Below are 21,668 nucleotides of genomic sequence, written 5' to 3'. Positions count from 1 at the left end.
ACCAGAAGGGAGGGGACAGAGGGAGGGCAAAATGGATAAAGGGGATCAACTGTATGGTGACAGATGGAAACTAAATTTTTGGTGGTAAGCACACTGTAGTGTATGCAGAAGTGGAAATATAAGGTTGTACACATGAAACATATAATTTTATAAACCAATATTACCTCAAAATAAAGAGGAAAAAAAAACACCTGGGTTCAAGTCCTGACTGTGCTCCTTATTGTGTACCCTTGAATAATTAAATAATTTATTTATGCTTCAGTTTCCATACCAATAAAATGGAGATAATATTTACCACAGAGTTTTTTTTTGTTATTGTTGTTTTTGTTTTAATTTATTTACTTTTATTTATTTATTTTTGGCTTGTTGGGTCTTCGTTGCTACGCGTGGGCTTTCTCTAGTTACGGCGAGCAGGGGCTACTCTTCATTGCAGTGTGCGGGCTTCTCATTGTGGTGGCTTCTCTTGTTGCGGAGCACGGGTTCTAGGCGTGCCGGCTTCAGTAGTTGTGGCTCGCAGGCTTTAGAGCACAGGCTCAGTAGTTGTGGTGCACGGGCTTAGTTGCTCCGCAGCATGTGGTATCTTCCCGGACCAGAGTTCGAACCCGTGTCCCCTGCACTGGCAGGCGGATTCTTAACCACTGCACCACCAGGGAAGTCCCCAGAGAGTTGTTTTAAAGATTAAACGGGATACAGCTTGTAAAGTAATAAATACTATGCTTTGTATTTCGAAAGAGCTCAAAAAATGTTAGCAATATATTTCATTTTTATAATCCAGCTATCATCATCCAAAATAATTTAGATTAATAGAGTTAGGTAAATAGAGGTTCAGTGATGGATTAACCTTTTTCTGTATAAGACATTTTTTTTTAACATCTTTATTGGAGTATAATTGCTTTACAATGGTGTGTTAGTTTCTGCTTTATAACAAAGTGAATCAGCTATACATATACATATATCCCCATATCTCCTCCCTCTTGCGTCTCCCTCCCACCCTCCCTATCCCACCCCTCTAGGTGGTCACAAAGCACCCAGCTGATCTCCCTGTGCTGTGCGGCTGCTTCCCACTAGCTATCTGTTTTACATTTGGTAGTGTATACATAATATTGTGAGAATAAAGAAAAACTTGTTCATTAAACTTATTGTGGTAATCATTTCATGATGTAGGAAGGTCAAATCATTATGCTGTACACCTTAAACTTATATAGTGTTGCATGTCAATTATATCTCAATAAAACTGAAAGAAAAATTAGAATAAATTTAAAGAAAAGAAAATTTTGAGGATTTTATCCCTGTTATGTACATGCAGCTCTCAGGTTTCTTGAGATTTTATAATAATACAGTCTCTTATGGGTAGTGACTTTCAAATAAGTTTTTAGTAATGGAATTAATTAAGAGTTCACTTGTGGCCTATGAGAGTATAGTGTTAGTAGAGTAGTAAGGCAGAAATCTGAATATTTGAATTTAATTTCAGTATGGAGGAAGTGGAGATTGATCTAGACCATTACTTTGAGCAATGGTTTGTAAAAGAGACAATATTCATTAAGTAAAAGGAGAGTTAAACAGCATCAGGGGCCCAGCAAAATCATATATGTACTTGTAATATTGACCATCAATAGTGCTGTAAGTTTTCTCTAGCACTCACAGCTTGGGCCAGGAATGAATAAAACAAATAGGTAGGAAATCCAGGATTACGTATTAGACACGCATGTGTGTGGCAGGTTAAGGGACTGAGAAAATTTTCTTTTTCTTCAAGTTTTTTCCAGCTTAATTGAAATATAATTGACAAATAAAAGATATATATTTAAAGTGTATAACGTGATGATTTGATATATGTATACATTGTGAAGTAATTATGACAGTATTGTTAATTAACATATTTATCATCTCACATAGTTACCTTGTTTTCTTGGTGGTGAGAATGCTTAAGATCTACTCTCTTATCAATTTGAAGTATACAATATAGTATTTTTAACTATAGCTACCGTGCTGTGCATGAGATCCCCAGAACTTATTCATCTTATAAATGAAGCCTTGTACCCTTTGGCCAGCATCTCCCTGTTACCCCCACCCAGCTTTCTCAGTGATGTAACAAACTGATGAACTATGAAGTCTATGATCAGAAGGACGTAAAAGAAAGAAAAAAATAAAAGATGAGCATATTTCACTTGGATCTAGGAATGGATGTTCACTGGACTAGGTCTTTTTTATTTTATTCATTGATCCATCAAATAATATCTACCATACTACAGACACCATGCTAGGTAACTTGGTTTATAACGTAAACAAGTAGAGACTGTCCTTGCCTTCATGGAACTTACAATCTGGTGAGGAAGACAGATGCCAAACAATTGGAAGTTACAGAAAGGGGGAAATCAGGATCTTTAAAGACCGTTATGGCTTTTAGACGTTTCTCCTCTTCTCTCACTACACCCACAGTGCCTGCACAGTTAATACAGTAGGCACCATGGGTCGCATGCTAGGGAATCTTGAAGACATTAGTGGGCTCCTTTCCTATCTCCTTTGCCTCCCTTCTTCCATGTCTAGAATGGCACAGCAACAGCTGAGTTAATCACCTGTATCAGCAATTTTTAGTCAGACGCACCAATTTAATGATAGTTTCTCCTTATTCTTTTAGTTCTCCCCTCAGAATATATCTGAGGAACTTTATGGAGAAAAGGAAAATGATGAAGCTAAATTTGAAGGTAAGAATGGAAAATAATTGAAAGCAGTCAAGATGGGAAAAAAAACAATTGGAGCAGAATGATAGTTTTGAAAGTTACATTACATATGACTTGCTTGAAACTGTGGAAGAAATTTAAAGCATAATTAATGGATACATCCCTCCATGGATTTTATGTGGTCGAAGCATCTAATTTCAGTTGTTCTTCAGAATAATAAGACTTCCTCTTTGGGGAAAATGAGAGAACTCTGAACTTCACGTGAGACTTTTCTAGGCAAATTGGAAAAGGCACCGAAAACCCTGAATTTTTGGCATGTGGCTTTCTCAAGAGAAAAAGAGATATTAATAGTGAACATACCGTAAGAATCTGCCCTGACATAAGGCAGTCTGGCAAAAACATGTCAAAACGTGAACAGCTTTCTGTTGTGCCGGAGCAACTGGATCATAGTTTCTTTTTAAAAGTATCTTAGAGGACTAACCCAGACACTTTAAAAATACTAGTTGGTAAAAAAAAAGATGATGCTGGACTTTTACTCTACTGACAAACAAAAAAAGATTCATTCAAGGAGGACCAAGATTTCAGATTTCTCAAGTTGTACTACGGTGGTCTTTGGCCATAATATAGGATGTGATCAAATCTTATAAGGATGCCATGAAGCTGGCAGCAGTCACTGGATATCGGGATGCAGTACCCATCAACATCTGCATAGCTTGCAATGGTCATTATAAGATGAAGGATTTGATCCAATTTAGTCCAGCCAGAGGCAAATCTGTTTACGAAAGGAGTAGTGTTCTATAAAATATGAATGGCACCTACTGATGACACTTTCACTCACCAACTTGAAAGAGGGAGCAACAGTAACTTGGAAATTTTGTAACAGAAATGTATTCTGCAGGCAGGAATAAGTAAATTAGTGAAGGGACATCGAGATGATATTAAAGCAAACAGTGATGCTGTCTTAAGGCAACAAAGTACAGTTTGAACCATCCATTGAAAATATAGAAAATGCTGTTAGCAGCAATAAAAATCTAGTCTCCAGCACAATGGGATTAAATATAAAAATTGCCATTTTCTCTAGGATGAAGACAGTGGCAACCATTCTTCTCCCAAAAGCTGCTCAGCAAGTAGTTTATCTCCAAAGATTATGAAGCCTGTCTACTGAGTCAGAAGATGTAGAAATGGAGAACACACTTCCTGAATTTCTCAAAATTTAACAGTTGGATGACAGTTTTAAAACCATTCTGTGAATTTGGTTGCCACCGAGATGGGAAAAGGAGTTGATTTCACCTAGGAAGAAGTAAAAGGAGGAGGAGGAGGAAAGGAAAGGAAATTAAAATAAAAATTACAAGAGTGATGGAGTGTCCACTACTCTACTTGGTCCTGCAGTGGAGGCAAGTTTCCCTGCAAAAGTAGCTTAGGCATGTGAAGAATATCTTGATACTCAGTGAATTGATACTCAGTCCAAAAACTCCAAGGTTACAGTTTGCTTAGCTGCTGGATAACTATCTTAACTTGGGAGAGAGATTTACTAACAGGATTGTTGGGGATGCTACATAGCACAGCTCCTGGGGGCACCATTCACATCTTACTCTATCTGAACAGAGCTCCTTTGAGTCATTCAAGATGGCAACCCTGCAGGACCCATCCCTTCCCACACAATTCCCTGAGGGTAGACAGGGAACAGCATCAGTTCCTTAAGGTGTGATAAGACAGTGTGGAGAGGCTCTGCCCCTCCAATCCTCCCAGGAAAGGGATGCAATGAAAAGAGCCCCTAGGACTCCTTCTCATAGCAGAGTAGCTTAATTGCCTCAGCTTTGCACTTCTGAAGCACTTAGTAGGCTTACGTAGAATATAAGGGAAGCTGGAGGTTCCCAGCCCTGGGTGGGAGTCACTTAAGTCGTCTTGCTCCTTCAGGCTTTTGGAGCTCAATTGGAGGAGCTGGAATCCTTTTATGATACTGTCACAAACTGAGGTTCCAGTGGTGAGCAGTTGAGGCCTCAGACAGATAGATGACTTCTAATTTAAAATGCATAATAATAAAGGTAAATTTTTAAAGAAAGAATATGACCTGTAATTCCAATATCCTCACATAATTTTTAGCTTTTGCATAATGCTTTCTCTCCATTCCTTGTTGCATACTTAGATATATATTTTACTTAGTTGAAACATACTGTTCAGGGACTTCCCTGGTGGCACAGTGGTTAAGAATCCACCTGCCAATGCAGGGGACACGGGTTCGAGCCCTGGGCCAGGAAGATCCCACATGCCACGGAGCAACTAAGCCCGTGCACCACAACTACTGAGCCTGCGCTCTAGAGCCTGCGAGCCACAACTACTGGGCCCTCATGCCACAACTACTGAAGCCCACACACCTGGAGCGCGTGCTCCGCAACAAGAGAAGCCACTGCAATGAGAAGCCCGCGCACCACAACGAAGAGCAGTCCCCGCTCGCCGCAACTAGAGAAAGCCCACGTGCAGCGACGAAGACCCAATGCAGCAAAAAATTAATTAATTAAAAAAAGAAAAACATACTGTTCATATTCATTGTGTATGTACATTTAACATCACATTTGTCTTATTTTTTAATAGCACACAAATGTTAATGGATAACACTGATGTGATTTTTTTTTTTTTAAAGATTTATTTATTGATTGATTGATTGTTATGTTGGGTCTTCATTTCTGTGCTAGGGCTTTCTCTGGTTGCGGCGAGCGGGGGCCACTCTTCATCGCGGTGTGCGGGCCTCTCACTATCGTGGCCTCTCTTGTTGCAGAGCACAGGCTCCAGACGCGCAGGCTCAGTAGTTGTGGCTCACGGGCCTAGTTGCTCCGCGGCATGTGGGATCTTCCCAGACCAGGGCTCAAACCCGTGTCCCCTGCATTAGCAGGCAGATTCGCAACCACTGCGCCACCAGGGAAGCCCTGATGTGATTTTGAAAAGCATTTAAAGAGAATATCTAGTTTCTCTCATAAAATCGATGGTATAGATTTGTGCTCTCCGAAACAGTAGTCACTAGCCAGCCACACATGCCTAATGAGCATTTGAAATGTGACTATTCTGAAATGAGATGTGCTATGCGTGTAAAGTATACGCTGAATTTTGAAAAAAAAAGTAAGTATAAAATATCTCGAATAATTTTTATATTGATTATATGTTGAAATGGTAATACTTTGGATATATTGGGCTAAATATATCATTAAAATTAAGTTCACCTATTTCTTTTTACTTCTTTTAATGTGGCTACTAGAAAATTTTTAATTACATATGTAGCTTGCATTATATTTTTGTTAGACTGCACTGGTATAGATTATCATACACAGCTATGAGATCTTAAAATTGAAAAAGAAACTAAAATTGCAGCCATAAGGAAATGGTTAAATCATCTTTGGTGTATTCACTAGGTACAATATTGTGCAGCTTTTAAAATTATAGACACATGAATATGTGTGTGTTTGTGTGTGTGTAATGTTATATTAAGGCAAGAAAGTGTGATATAAAGTTATAAAAATATTTTAAAAACCTAAGATTTTTCCAGAATGCTAATATGCTAACTAGAGATATGTTTAGAAGGAAGGTAGAATTACAAAGTGAAGTTTTCTCTGTTTTCAAATTTAAAAGAGTGCCTTTGTGTCTTTGTCACACTGAAATATATTAAAGCTAAAAGACTTGGTTTTTTAGTAAAGAAGATCACTGGGTAACACTGATTCATAGGCTTAGATCTAGGTAAATAAGGAGATGGTGATGTATTAGTTTTCTCAAAGTGGTATGGGGGAGAAAGGACAAGCCAGCTACATCTTCTCTCCCACTGCTTAGTGGGAATGAGAAAGTGAAACACCAAAGGACAGGATGGGTGGTAAAATATACTGTTTGTAAAGGAATGAAAGCATGAAGGAGGAGCATTTACATCTTTTACCACTTTGAAAAATATAAAGAAAAGGATTAGAAAACTGAATCAAAGATGCTTTCAAAAGAATTAAAGCTCTGAAAGTGCCTGATCTTGCTGAATATTTTTTTCTTCATTCATAGATTCATGGTGTTGCTATCTAAAGTTGAGAAATCATCAGACGAATTCATGGAAATAATGCAAAATTTAAGTAATATACAGGTTTGCTTTTTTTGGCATATAATTTTTCATATTCTGTTACCCTATTTGAAAAAGAATAGGAGACTCCAATCCCAGAAAGAACTTACAGGGGATATGTTCAATTTACTTTTCATGGGAACTTCTTTTCATATATGAACATTAATTAACCATAATATTTTAGTAATATCTGGCTTCTTCACATTTAAAAGTAAATTTATTAATTATGTTTAGTCTTTTTAGTTAATAAATTGTTTTTATTCAGGTATTTTAAGGCTTGCAATAGTTAACCTAACAGAAAAAGTTAAATTTCATTATCATAGAGTTTAAGTTTTTCATATGAAGGAAGCAGTGTACTGTATTTTCACTAGACTTGTCAGTAGTATTATATTTGTAGAGAACTTAACTCATTTAAGATGACTTTCTTTTAGGCTTTGGAGGACAGTAGAGAGCTTGAAAATCTCATTGGTATCTCCCATGCATCATGTGTCTTAAAAAGAGAAATGCAGAAAACAAAAGACCTAAGTAAGAGAAATTTATGAGTTTTTGATTGTGTCTCTCTATTACTTGTTTGCAAACTTAGAACAGGAAGCCACATAACTTTTGCCAGGATATGTTATTTCAGGGATTCTTCTTGAATGTGAAGGGAAAGAATGTACCTTGGTAACTGGTATTAGGCTTTTTTTTAAAGCAGTTCTCATTCTTTAAAAAAGATATAAGGTATTGCATTTTATACTTGATATTTATAAGTATGTATTGCTTGAAATTATTGTTTCTTATGAAGTTGTTTCTTCCAAAATGAGAAATTATTTAATATTCCGTATTAATTTTTAATGTGAGATTTTTTTTTCCTTTAGTGACAAAAGTAACAAAACAAAAACTATTTGAAAAGAAGAATTCAGGACTTCCCAACAAAGGTAAAGAATTGTGTTTTAATTTATTACATAAAGAGATCCTTTCATCTCATTTTACCATTTCAACCAATTATCATGGGCCCTTTTTTTAAAAGACCACGAATCTCATTTGAAAAACATTATATTGCATTTAGCAAAAGACCGTGTCTGGTAAGATCAGCTTCCCTGATGATTGAACTTTTGAAATACAATTTTCGGTTCAAGAGTTAAATTTTTTCTTCTATCAAAAGTTCTTTTTGAGAATACAGACAAAGTGGTGCAACAACGCATTAATATATGGCAGCTTTTAATGGTGAATTAGAAAGATCCACAAAACATGAAAAGTTACTTTGTAACCAGTGTTCTGAAAACTTTCAGATTATTAATGACATTTGATCTACTGTGAACTCTTATACCTTGGAGCATTTCACAGTATGGGAAACTAAATTAGCAGATTTTAAGTTCTCGTAACACATGCACATTCATACCTCAGTAAGCAAAATACTATAAAATATTAAAACCATTAGACCAACTTAAGAGGGATGATTTTAATATTACTGACATGAATGCCATTTGACAATCTCTGCAGATGGAGGTAGGCCTTGAAGTGGATAGCCATGTTTTAGTCTACCATTTTTGAGTACCAATGACTGCCATTTGTTGAGGACTAGTAATTACTGTGTTCCCAATACTAGGATCAGCAGATCATTACAACAACCCTGCAAGATAGCTATTATTGTCATTATAGATAAGGAACAAAGACACAGAAAAATATTAAGTAACTTGCCCAAAGACGCTGCTACTTAAGTGTCAGAGCAGGGATTCCAACTAAAGACCAGTCTTACCTCAAAAAGTATGGTCTTTGCATTTTTCCATGTTGTCTCTTCCTAAAACAAATGAAATCATCCAGTCATCCCTGCTCTCAGATTCAAACACAAGGCGTAGCTGAAACTGGTTCAACCAATCTAGTATGTTAGTCTGTGTTTAGGATCTTTAACAAAGCCAGCGATGAGTTTGCCGTGGAAAGAGCTGGGATTCCCTGCTGGTCAGTTCCGAAGGCCAACTGGGTCATGGCAGGGCAGCAGCCATGGAAAAACTCCTCCAAAACTCATGTGGGAAGGGAACTGAGCAGGCTTCCTGAGCCATTCAGTTGGGCAGCTAACTCCCATTAGGATCCATAGAATTTAAGAGCATGAAAGCAGCTCTTTCCTAGAAAAGGCTTGAGATCTCTTCTAATGCTGTGTAACTTGATTATAATGTGTAACTGGTTTTCAGTGATTTTAATCTCTGCTAACTTGACAAGTTTTAGAGGATCATAATGGGAAATTGGAATATTTATTATTTCCCAACTAGAGGAAATCTTTCTTCTATATATTCTGTGGCAATGCTGTAATTTTTTTTTTTAATCTGTAATTTCCTAGAACTAATTAGAATTAGGCTTTACATTAGGCCTGTGCCAAGTTTTGAGAAATGAGGAAAGGAAAATTGTAGAACAAATAGGTGAACTGTCACTGCTAATAATTAATGGGAAAAAATTTCCCAAAAGTATTGTTTCCTTCCCTAAACATTTATTAAGACATTAAAGTCATTTCCACATGTTAAAACAGTCATCTCCTTTCGGTTATCCAGTACATACTGATTCTTTGTGTGTGTCTGCATGATCAGCCTTAAAACTATTTTCTAGTATTTTAGGCATTAAAACTGACTTGCCCATTACCAGGTGTTCCCTAAGAACTGAGTGTTTGTTCATGCATAGAGGAGATTGTATCACTAAATCATGCTTTAAAGTTTCTAATAAGCATTGATTATTTGTTGTGGTTTAAATGAAAACTGAGCTAAGATATATTAAATATATAATATTTATATAAATTATATAGAAATATATATATGAAAATATATGTCATTTTCCATTTCTGTTTCTTGTCAAGAGCTACATTAACTCTTAATATTTACTTAGATATTCAAATCTTCATTAGTGTATCACTTATTTTTTAAAGTAATATTGCCTGAAAAATAGATTGAATTTTTTAATTTGAATTTGAGCTAAATATTTTTACAGAATACCTTTCCCTGTTTTTTTCTCTGGTTCCTAATATATGTATTTTTTAATATTAGTGGGATTTTTTTTTTTTTTTCGGTTATAGGTGATGGACACCAACACATGCACGTTATATGTAAATTTCTTTGCTAAGTTAACTTTCACCCCCTTCTATTCATACATTCATTTTAAGAGGGCTTTGTTAGTTTTTTTGACAGTTCAAACTAATTTGCTTTATATATTCCTTATTTGGGCATCTAGCCTTCAGCTTTTCATAAAAATTTCTAATTTACTCTTTTCTTTTACTATGCTGTTACCCAGAATTATTTAAATTTTAAAATGTTTTGAGAATCTCCATAATATTAGAAATTATATAGTCACAAATTACATAATATAAAAATCAGCCCTATAATATGTTTTGGATTTGGTTTATTAGGTAATTATGAAAATGAAAATAGATTACTTGTTTCACTATCAAAAGAATGTCCTTCAGATTTTTTTTTCATTCAGATTCTTATCAAATTTTCCCAGAATAGTTAAAATAAACAATAACAGAAGAATTCCAACATTTATGCTGTCATTGCACCTTTGAATTGGTCCTTTAGTTCTGTTTATTTTTTTTCATTTCAGTGCTAGTTTGTTTAGCATCAGTTGTAGTCTTTATTACAGGCAGAGAAGTATAATTGTAAAGATAAGACTCTAGTGTTTTAATTAAATAGACATCTGACACACATTCTAAGGCTTTATATAACCTATTCCAGGGAAATTTAAAACATACACAGTAACATGAAAAGGTACACTGAGATTTTCATAGTTTTCAGAACTGGACCTTGCACATTAGGGAATGCCTTGATAGAGCATATGAATAAAGAGGACCTCCTTTGCTAAATACAAATTTCTTAAACAAAGGAAGGCTTCTTTCTTTTTTCAGTTACTTAGGAAGTAAGCCTAACTTCACTTTCCTTAATAATATTGGCTTTATGACTATTAGAAAAATAATGAAATGAAAGGTTCTTTTTCTGTTATATTTGGATGCGAATTTTCAAAATTATTTTTAATTTGTTATGCTGAAGATTTAAAACATATGACCATTCAATGGGTTGATACAGATGGAATGTCACATTATCATCACATGGGAAGGCATGAAATTTATTTACTTTGCATAATCAACCCCTACATAAAACAACTTGATACAAATATTCCTGAGACAATAGATGGCATTATATTGTACTTGGTATTTTCATTTTTTCTGGAGATATTAGAAAATACCAGCATTGTTTGTCTGTGACTAGTACTTCCAGTAAACAAAATGTTTTTTAAAAGAATGTAAGCAAATTGTAGAGCAGTTGCCAAGATATGAAATCTAGACACTTAAGATATGAAATCTAGACACTTAGCTTCAGTCCAAAACATATTTTATCTGTTTTGAGAATAATTGTGTAGGTTGAAGTATGCATAATTTAAATGAAATGTAACCATCTGAACTTTACATTGTTCAAAAAAGTTGATTGTTTCAGCTGTTTATAATACAAAATATTTCAGAATTTCTAGCTCTGGCCTTAAAAAGAAAAAAGCACAAACTATCATGTTCTGGCTTTCTTTAGCTAACTTACTGTCTTCTTGCATTGTAAAATTCATCTTGGTTATAGCATTTTGAAGTTTTCAAATTCTTGGACCACAGGACAAATTTTAAACTCCTTCTGTTCTAAGACTATAAAATAGCTTGATATTGCCTTTTCATTCTAACCACCCACTGAAGTATTTTTTAGCTTAAAAATATGTTGTTCTTTCCCCCACTCAGTCTTGAAAAAGTATTCATCATATCAGCTAAATAATTTTACTCCTAGAAAACTACTACCCTTTTTTTTTCTGTTATGTCTTAACATTAAGCAATATCTTTTTTCAAACAAATACTCCAATATTAAAAGCACTGAGGTTTAGACATGATGAATTTTAGGAGAAACAACAAAAATTCCCCTATGCTTTAACATTCTTATGTTTATGTTAACATTCTTATGTTTATCTCCAGATAAACATTAGTTTATCTGGAGATAAAAAATAGAGATGTTAGTTTTGGTGACACAAATACACATTAATGTACAACTGTAGTCCTCAGCTCTTTATAAGGATTCAGTTGTCACATATGCTGTATGTGGGTCATACCTTTTCCTATTAATAAATGTTCACGCTTTTGCTTTACACTATTCATCACTTTTAGGGCTACATTTCGACTGCTTACTTGAGATTTGTCTAGGATTTAAGGAAAAACAAACTGGTTTATTACTTTTCAAAGCCTTTTAAATAATTTCTTCCAAGATTTATATTTTTTTATACTTTACTAGAAGTATGATGCTTTTATCTTTTAAATAATTAGGTAAAAAATTTTAAACCATAGATTTTAACTCATTTAATAGCAATTATGTGTTTAAGAGGTGTAAATAACTTGCTATCAGACATTACAAATATCCAGGTGCTCTGTATGTGCTGATGACAACAAAATTGAAACGAAAGACCGTAATAATTCTGACTGGTTTTCTCTGCAGAAGATATTGATTATTTGTGTGTGGTGAGAGATTTGGAAAATTCAATTAAAGGAGTTGTGCAAAGGTTTCATAAATTTTCCTTCTACAGCGTGTACACAGACATTGTTGCGTATTAAATCAATGCAGCACTTCACAATATATTTTCTTTGAAACATAAAAATAAATAACATTTAAACAGTTCTGCTTACTACAGAAACAAATTTTATTTTCTGTGAAGCATTTAGTCATGTGCTATCACTGACTCATACACATTTGCCAGCTGTAACAAATTTTATAGACATTTTCTCCAGAGACATATTTCATATACTATGAATTTTTAAATGAGCAAATGGTGAAGAAGGGATGTCAGCAATATAAAAATTGATCAGTTAAAAGATAAAAGCATAAGTAAAGAGATTTGTATGGTAGTCTTAATAGGTTTTATTAAATAAAAATACTATAAAAAGATAGTAATGAACAGACTGAAGACTAACTGTTCTTGAGGTGGAGAAAAATTATTCTGGCACATTTAGTAGGAATTGGTTTTATGTCACCTGACAGGTGAACATTTTTTTTCCATTTTAACTCTTAGAGTAGTCAGAAAAGCTCCTCAAAGTGTTAGATAAATTCTCTAAGTTGTTTTTGTATTTTTTTGTTTTTCTTTTTGTATTTTAAACACATCTATATAATAATAAAGCAGATATTTATAGTGTTATATAACTAATTATATAGTTAAAAGCAGGACTTGGGCAATCAGTACGTATTAGGTGTTTTTCTTCCTCCAGCTCAGACCTCACATAGGCAGAAAGTAGTCTTTTTCATTCACACTGTTCATACCATATGCTTCAGTCCTCTGGAATCTCTCTTTCTCAGGACGCCAGGCTTCTCTACTACTTCTCTCTCTGCTTGGATTGTGCTTGCTTCCTTCTTTGTCTAGCAAACTCCTGCGCATTCCTTAAGGTCAGCCTTCAGTGTCACATCATTTGAAACTCTCCCCAGCTCGCCTAGGTAAAAGGCTAAATTGCTTCATCTTCTAGGCTTCTACAACACTTGTCTGAATGTTTATAAATGTATCATGTGGTAGCGTATTGTAATTGTCTGGTTACAGGGCTCTCTCTGGGCTTCTCCTTGGCAAACAAACAAAAGTCTTATCTCTATACTATAGTCCCAGAGTTTAGTATAGAACCTGGATAGAAGGTCCATAATGCATATTCAGTGAATGAATAAAAACAAATGGCCACTCTAAGAATTTTTTAAAGGAATTATTTAGATATTTTCAAATACTTATAAATTGCTATTTCCTTACATGCCCCATTCATTTAATATTTATTGAATGCCTACTAGGAGCCAGGCACTATTCTAACATTGGGGATACACTAATAAACAAGACAGACATAGTCCTGCCCTCAGGATTATAGAACCTAGCACAAAAGATGAGTAATTATAATAAAACATAAGCACACATTATAATAGTAAGTTTCTTGTCAGTTTTCATCCTAAATTTTTAAATGTACGTTCTGAAACAGAATCAGGCAAATCTGTAGGCTGTTGAAACAAGAATTTATAGCCCCAAAGCTGTTACTTATAATGTAAAATAAAACTTTACGTGTAGGTTCTTTATTTTAATTTCATTTTGATTAAGCACTTATTCTGCATCATTACTATGACAACTTACTTTGCACTGTTTTCTGAAAAAAAAAGTTTTTTCTTTCATATAGAATTAATTATATGATCTTGATAGCTATGAATTCCTTAAAACCATTTTAAACCGAGGTACTGTTTCACCTTAATAATTAGGTTTAGCCATGTTAGATTTCACTGTTTATTTTTCAGGTGGAAACATTTTAATTATATTATCAAACTTGGTATTGTCTGTCTGTAAAGAAAATAGGGACATTAGCTGAAATTATATTTTATCTATTCTTATAAATAATAGGAAGGCAGTCTAACAAGATCTGTGAGTTAGAGGCTGTTGAAAGAGAACACTGTTGAACTTACCAGGCCACCTTTCAGAGAGGGCATATTTTTTAGTGAATATAAAGAGGGCCCTTAATTGAGTACCTTTGGTAAAAATAGCTAACTAAATAGTGAGAGGTAGGTTATAGCTTCTATAGGGCACATCTGACTGAACAAAGACATAACAAGTCGGTGAATTTGGAAATGTGCTGAATTAAGTAAATAATTACATATTAATTAGTTGTACCTTTCCTTCAAAACAATTCCTGTGGATTCAGCAATACAAGTAAAAATGATATATTTATAAATAGCTTACTATAACATATTAGCTAGAAGCATTATGAGTCATGATGTAACATTAGTGTTTAGTGTACCTGCAACTGAAGGTTCACAGTAAAAACTAGCATTATCCCAGACTTAGTGGCATCAATATTAAGATTCTTAGAAGCTAACCAGATGTTGCCTGTTTTCTCTCAGAAAAAAATTAATGCAAAAAAAGAATTCTATACTGAAAATACGTTGCTTTGGAAATGGTATCTCAAGTGATTAATATTATCTCCCTAACTAGCTGTTTTTAAAATATTTGCAAAGCATCTTCTACAGAAAATTGTATCACTTTCACTCCTTAAAATGTTCATTCTGTAGTATACAATAAATAATAGCTTATAATAATAGCTAACATTTATTGAGCACTTTCAATGTGCCAGACACTGTTATAAGCGCTTTATACGCATCCCATTTAACCTTCACAACAACTTATGTGAAGTAGATAGTTATTATCTTTATTTTACAGGTAAGGAAACTGAGGCACAAAGAGGTTAAGTACCTTGTACCAGAATCACTTAAGAGACAGAGCCAGTATACTAACCAGAGTAGTCTGGTGCCAGAGCCTGTGCTCTTGCCCACTACATGGTAGTAATCAGTGAATGTCAGGTTTCATGACTGCTCAAAGGTTTTAGATTCTATTAAGTTTTAAGTATACAATATATATACAAATACATACATTCATTCATTATAGGGTAAAATGTTTTATATAATTTCTGACCTATGGAAATCCAACAGCAAACTATTAGATGGTTGTCATAAATACACAGTTATATACACACATAGATATTCACAGTTATACATTTGGCAAAAGAATATACACATTTAATATATGACAGTCTCATTAATGAACTTTTGGGAAACTTAAGAGTACTGAGAATAGCTTTGTGTTCGTGGATTCTAGTAAACATCATCACATGTTAGGGATGTTTTTCTGAGTCTTTATTTTGAGTAGTACTTTCAAAAACCTTGAAAGAATTAAGGTTGACCTACTAGTCAACTTCCCTTTTAGTGGGAAGCAACAGAGAGAAATTACAGTGAAATGTACTTGACTACCTTTGAGACATTTCCCTGGGTTCTTTTGATCATGTTTTCTTCTCACCTTGGGTGCTTTCTTCATGATCTCATCCATTCCTTGACTTTAGTTCTCACCTTAGTGTATAAGTCACCCTCCTCCTGAGCTGTAAACAATCTCAGCTCCCATACATTATTCCCCTAATATGCTGATTTCATCCCCCCCTCATATTATCCCTCATTGTATCTTTCTAGGGATTACATTCATCCAGTGATAAGGCTGAAAACCTTACAATTCTGTCTCATCTAGTTGTTCCCACATCCAAACTGCTGCCAAGTCATATCACTTCCCAAAATGTTTACTTCTCCTTTCCATGTCCACTGCACTTCATTACCTCTCATCCAGATTATCTGCATCCTCATTGTAACCTGCCTCTCTGCTCTTTGATCTCGTTTCCCTACAGCCTGTCCTGCTACTGAACAAATTATGCTTTCGAAGGTATCACTCCACCATATTCATAGTGAAATCCAAATTTATACCATCATTCAGAACTCTTCCCTGATCTGACCCCAGCTTACCTTTCTAATTTGTCTTTGTGCCTCAGTCACTCCAGATTATTTGCCATTCATACCTAGATACATTCCTCAGAAAGCACCTGTCTCATTTCCTTATCTTTGTTCTTGTCTCCTCTACTTGGCATACCTTTTCCCCCATCATCAAAATTTTACCCATCTTTCAAAACCTGCTTATAACTTACCTTACACAAGGCTTCCTTAGATCCCTCTCTTCCATGTTCTTTTATGCATTTGTCACAGCTGCCTAACTGGTATGACTAAGGGAGGATATTAAACTCCCTGATCTTGTCCTATGCCCTAGAAACCTCTGACAGTCACAATGCCCCTGACACCACTGTGGCCAGATTCCCTGTCTGCACATCAGCTTCTGCCCTCTGTCACATTTCAGTTATTATTCCTCCCGACCTATATTATTCAGTGGGGGTGAGCACCCCATATGCATTCGCTCCCAGAGCCTTTAGAAAGTGGAGCCTTTATAAAATAATGTTACAATAAGAGAGACTGTGCGTAAGGGAGACAGCAACCCATAGGCCACAGACAGTATGAAGACCAGCAAAAGAGGCGGAGAAAGCATGATTTGGGCTAATGTCAACAAGCGATGCTGAGATACATTTCCTAGAAACAGTGTAAATAAATCACTTGGTTAACAAAAGTGTGAGGATTAGTATAAACAAAGCACTTTGCTTAATGCCAACCTAGTATTCAAGCTAAGGATATAAGATTCATATTATATACATGAAATAATAGTAATATAAGGCAAGCTATGATAAGTGATACAAGTTCAGACCCTTCTTCTTTCTAGGATTCTGGCCAATAGCAAGTACAAAAAAAGATTATGAATCCAACGAGGATCACAGTATCAACTTGATTAGTGGAGGAATTAACCTCCAACATGGCAGGCCCTCTGGTAGAAGGTTGGGGTAACTAATGTGGACTAAGGCAGAAGTGGAACCTCCCCTCTCCCATACTGAATCTAGATCTTGAATCCCATGTGCTCTCCTGAACCTGAGGAGAAAGCTGGATCCTTGAAACAGACCCAAGTCCACGTGTCTCTATAACAGTAAAGACCACAGACCTACCTTACATGCTTGGTTGCAGGAGAGAATGGGCCGGTCTCCTTACAACATGAAATTAAGAAGCATGAAGGCCAACTGGACTTGAGAGTAGACAGACGGTGAAAGGGAAACTGAATAGTGGGGAAGAAGAGTGTTGTGTAAGAATAGTGACCGAATATGACTAGTAAAATGTGGACTACTGTTCTGGACTTCAGTCAGTCAAATTTGTCACTTTTCCATGGGCTGTAGGGAGCAGAAGAGTTGACAGAAATTTCTTCCTCTTCAGACTGAGGAGAGTAAACATTCTTTTCTACTCTAAGTACGAAATGAAGAATAAGCAGTAGTATAGGAATACACAACATAGACCGCCTTTAGGATAGAGTGATTAGGTCATTATTTAAGGGTTCATGATTTTAAAATCAGTTTTAGTTATTCCACTGTACATAATCTCTAACAGAGGGCCATCCAAGACCCTAGTAATGGAAATGTTTGTATTTTACTAGGAAGCTGGAATTTGAAAAATGGGTAATGTTGATGGGCTGTGTAAACATACTAGGCAGAGATAACAACATGAACAAAAAAGGCAGAGCAGCAGAATGAACAGTAGATTCCAGATACATCATTGACAGTTATGATCACCAGGCTAATAAATTAGCTCAGACTTTATTCATTAGGCAGAAATGGACCAGTGAAGATTATTAAGGAAGTAACAATCCAAAATATGTTTTAGAAAGAATATAATATAATTGCTATATAAAGGATGAATTCTGTCAAAATACTGCTCATGAACTGCATCACTGGATGTAAATTTCTTCTCATTTGTGTTCTGAGAGCTTCATCTCCAGAAGCAGAATGACAGTGTGGAGAAAACCACCATGCTGCTGCTCCTCACACGTGTGCTATGATATACGTCACATTGATCAAAGTAGTGATTTTTGCTGGATCCTAAATTTGGCCTCAGAATCTTTCTCAACACAACTGTCCTGGCAGCCATGATCAACTGATGAGACTTCTTTGCAGGGCCTGGCATTGTAACAGAGAATGGGATTTGGATTAGATGTCCAGCACCAGCTCTACTACCTACTTTAGCTAGTGGCCTTAAACAAGGCACTCGGTTCCCAAAACCTTAATTATAAAATGGGACTGATGCTATTTACCTTGTGGATTATATAAAATAGCCTAGGGAATTCCCTGGTGGTCCAGTGGTTAGGACTTGGCACATTCACTGCCAGGGCCCTGGTTCAATCCCTGGTCAGGGAACTAAGATCCCGCAAGCTGCGCGGTGTGGCCAAAAAAACAAAAATAAAAAGCAAATTAATTAATTTAATTAATTAGCTTAATTAGTACCTTCCCCACAGTAACTTTTTTTTTTAATTTTTATTTATTTATATTTATTTTTGGCTGTGTTGGGTCTTCGTTTCTGTGCGAGGGCTTTCTCTAGTTGCGGCGAGCGGGGGCCACTCTTCATCGCGGTGTGCGGGCCTCTCACTGTCGCGGCCTCTCTTGTTGTGGAGCACAAGCTCCAGACGCACAGGCTCAGTAATTGTGGCTCACGGGCCTAATTGCTCCGCGGTATGTGGGATCTTCCCAGACCAGGGATTGAACTCGTGTCCCCTGCATTGGCAGGCAGATTCTCAACCACTGCGCCACCAGGGAAGCCCTCCCACAGTAACTTTTTAATAAATGGCAGTCTTCCTTTCCTCCACAGTATTATCATTAGTTCTGTGTATCAATAACCTATAAGGATATTAAGTGAACTCTAGGATGCTTAAAATCTTCTACTAGTATTCAGATCAGACTCAGCTCATGAGTTGGTAAAAGTTGGTTGTCAAGTTGGCAACCTATCTACTTGTAGGACAAGAAGAATATAGGTGGACTGTCATGAATAGGGAAATATAGGGGCCCACCATGTATTACTTATTCATAGCTGCCAATATAAGCAAGGAAGGGATATTTCAGGAAGTAAAGGGTCCACATGCCCTATGGGTATATATGCCATCAGCTGCCATTGGGTGCTTTTTTCAAAGGCTTCCTCTCACACAAGTGTCCTAAGGCCAAATAGACAAGAACTTCTATCACCACTAGGAGTCCCCAGAGGGACATAACTCTGAATAGGAATGTCAGTAAAGACTGTCTCTTTTTTGTGGGGGCAGCTGTTGGAGGAAACACCTGCTGAAAGGCCCTGAAGGCTTATAGACAAAAGGCATGTAAGATTTGGTGTTTTCATTAGGTCATGTTGGAGTTTTAGAACCCTCTCGAAGTATCTCAAATCCATCTTCACATAAAGTGAAGAGTGCTACGTCAGAGTAGTCACATTGACAATTATTTGTGAAGGTGAATCTTGCTTGGAAGACTCAAAAATAGCAAATGAGAGATGACCAGTACCTAACTAAACTAGGTACCAAATTACATAGTAAACGGGTGTTTAAATCATTTCTTAAATCATGTATGAGATGCATGTTAATTTGGAAACTAATTCTTGATGATTTAATAAGCATCTTTTTTATCCTGCAGGCATTTAGAAGAAATGCACTCGCTATGAAAATGCCAACTTCTGTATCTGCCTGATCATATTTAAAGGAACAGAAGAAATGTTTGTAATTAATCTGCCCAGTAAATACCAGATCATAGCACAGGCAGGTGCATGTCTAGATAAAATTTCTTGCAGCTAATTTAAACTTTCTACACGCACCAGTAGATAATCTCAACGTAAATAATACATTTCTTCTTGACCCTTTAAAGTAAGCCAACATGTAGAAGAGGATCTTGACTTATATTTTGTATCCCATATGCTTCTATATACTTTTAGCATTTGTGGATAGACTTAATAAAGCATTAATAAAAATGGCACCTTTGGTAGAGCTATATATTTTAAAACTCATATTAAATCTAATAGTGAGTGGTATTAGGTACCAGTTTTCCCATTTAAAGCTCCAGATGTGTATTTATTAGATTCTTTTGAAAGCTTTTAAAATTTATAAGTTTATTTTAGCTACTATCTCAGGGATGAGTCTTTATTATATTCTAGTTATTCTTATGCTTGTAGAGAAAAAGTATTTTCAAGCTTTTAAAATTTCCACATCTCCTTTTATAAAATATTGGAATGTATTTTTCAGTATAGACTTTTAAATATGAAGTTGTTTTTAAACTGAACTACACAGACTCTACTGAATTTAAAGAAAAGACCTATCTCATGGAGCAATATGAGATCCCCTCCAAATTATTTTGAAGCATTATTTTAAATTTTTAATTTTCTAGTTTTTTTTGTATCATCATGTTTGTGCTGTCACAAAATAAAGGGGAAGAGAGAATCACAGAATTGATAGCACTTTTTTTAAACCTTATATACTTTTCTTTGACCATTTCCACAGGGAAAAAAATGCTATTCCCTTGTATAATATCTTATACAAATTGTCTTGACAAAATTTGTATAAGATATTACCATGTCATTTAATTCACTGTATCATGAAAATAAAAATACTATATGAAAAATTTGAAACAAAATTTAACAAATTAAGGTTGAAAATAACTAATTTTCCATTTACAGAAATTTCAGATTCACCTCTTAAAATGAAAATGAGTTATTTTTAAAAAACTATTCATTGAAATGATACTAAACAGTAACTCAATTAACAAAACTAATTGCCTTCACTAGTGATTTTATTGGTACTATTTAAATAAGGTTTTTAAGAGAATCTGCTAAATATTAAGGATACTTTGTGATACAGTGCTCATAACAGGACATTGCCTAAAATATACCAAAAAGGATAATTCCTTTGTGTTCTACCATTGAAAACTTACCTTAGAATGTAAGCCAAAACATAAAGAAACCTACATTAGTCAGGAAATGAAGGGTTAAGAAGTAGATTAGTTTCATATGTAATCCAAGTTATGTAGCTATGTGCTTAATGCTATTAAATCAGTTACTGTATGTTTGACCTCTTGATATACTAAGCTTTTGCCTTTCAGAACAGCTGGGTCGGCTAAGAATCCCTTCCCAGTTCTATTCATTGTAGATCAGATGACTCTCGCTTTATCACCCTTGGAGGCCACATGAAGGACAAAGCAGAAAGATCCACACACAAAACTAATGTTTATATGGGCGGGGCGGTGGGGGGGGGCAGAAGGGGGGGGATACACTTGGCCCTGATCTTCCAATGAACATAACAGAAGAGAGAGACCAATTGAGACTTGAAACCATTGTGTTACTCGAACCATTATTTAGTTACATCCTATCCATCTCTTACTCTCTTTCCCTTGAACAGAGAGGCTCCTTTGGCTGCCTTGACTTTTGTAAATGTTTCACTCACTTAGTTGTGGTTTATCATTTGGACAGAATGCTACATCGGGGATTTTTCTCCCCTCCCTAAGGCTTCAAGACAAAATGACTTCTGTTGCCTCATATTTGATACATGAACATATACCCTATTCTCTTCATTTTAAGACGCATACCTATGTTTATTGACAACAAAGAAAACTGCATTTTTCAGAAACAGCCCTTCCCTCTAAAATGAACTGGAAAATAACT

The 21,668-nt window shown here is 35.4% G+C and overlaps 1 protein-coding gene across 3 annotated transcripts in view; it reads left to right on the top strand.

Annotated features, from left to right (window-relative positions):
* The window catches only part of ITGB3BP (integrin subunit beta 3 binding protein), an 85,346-nt gene extending 65,324 nt beyond the window's left edge, over window positions 1-20,022 (top strand). Inside the window, exons 5-8 of one of the 3 annotated variants that reach the window (XM_059923968.1) lie at window positions 6,708-6,771; window positions 7,194-7,287; window positions 7,620-7,679; window positions 19,655-20,022. In XM_059923968.1, coding sequence (XP_059779951.1) covers window positions 6,708-6,771; window positions 7,194-7,287; window positions 7,620-7,679; window positions 19,655-19,662 — 226 coding nt within the window. In that variant the 3' untranslated portion in view covers window positions 19,663-20,022. Of the gene's footprint in view, window positions 1-2,635; window positions 2,703-3,759; window positions 4,016-6,707; window positions 6,787-7,193; window positions 7,288-7,619; window positions 7,680-19,654 lie in introns of those variants that run through there. The other 2 variants (XM_059923960.1, XM_059923975.1) reach the window with 2 other exon arrangements.
* The last annotated feature ends 1,646 nt before the right edge of the window (window positions 20,023-21,668 follow it).

The sequence above is a fragment of the Balaenoptera ricei genome, chromosome 1, assembly GCF_028023285.1.
Source record: "Balaenoptera ricei isolate mBalRic1 chromosome 1, mBalRic1.hap2, whole genome shotgun sequence".
Classification (NCBI taxonomy): domain Eukaryota; kingdom Metazoa; phylum Chordata; class Mammalia; order Artiodactyla; family Balaenopteridae; genus Balaenoptera; species Balaenoptera ricei.
This window is presented reverse-complemented; position numbering and strand designations above follow the sequence as displayed.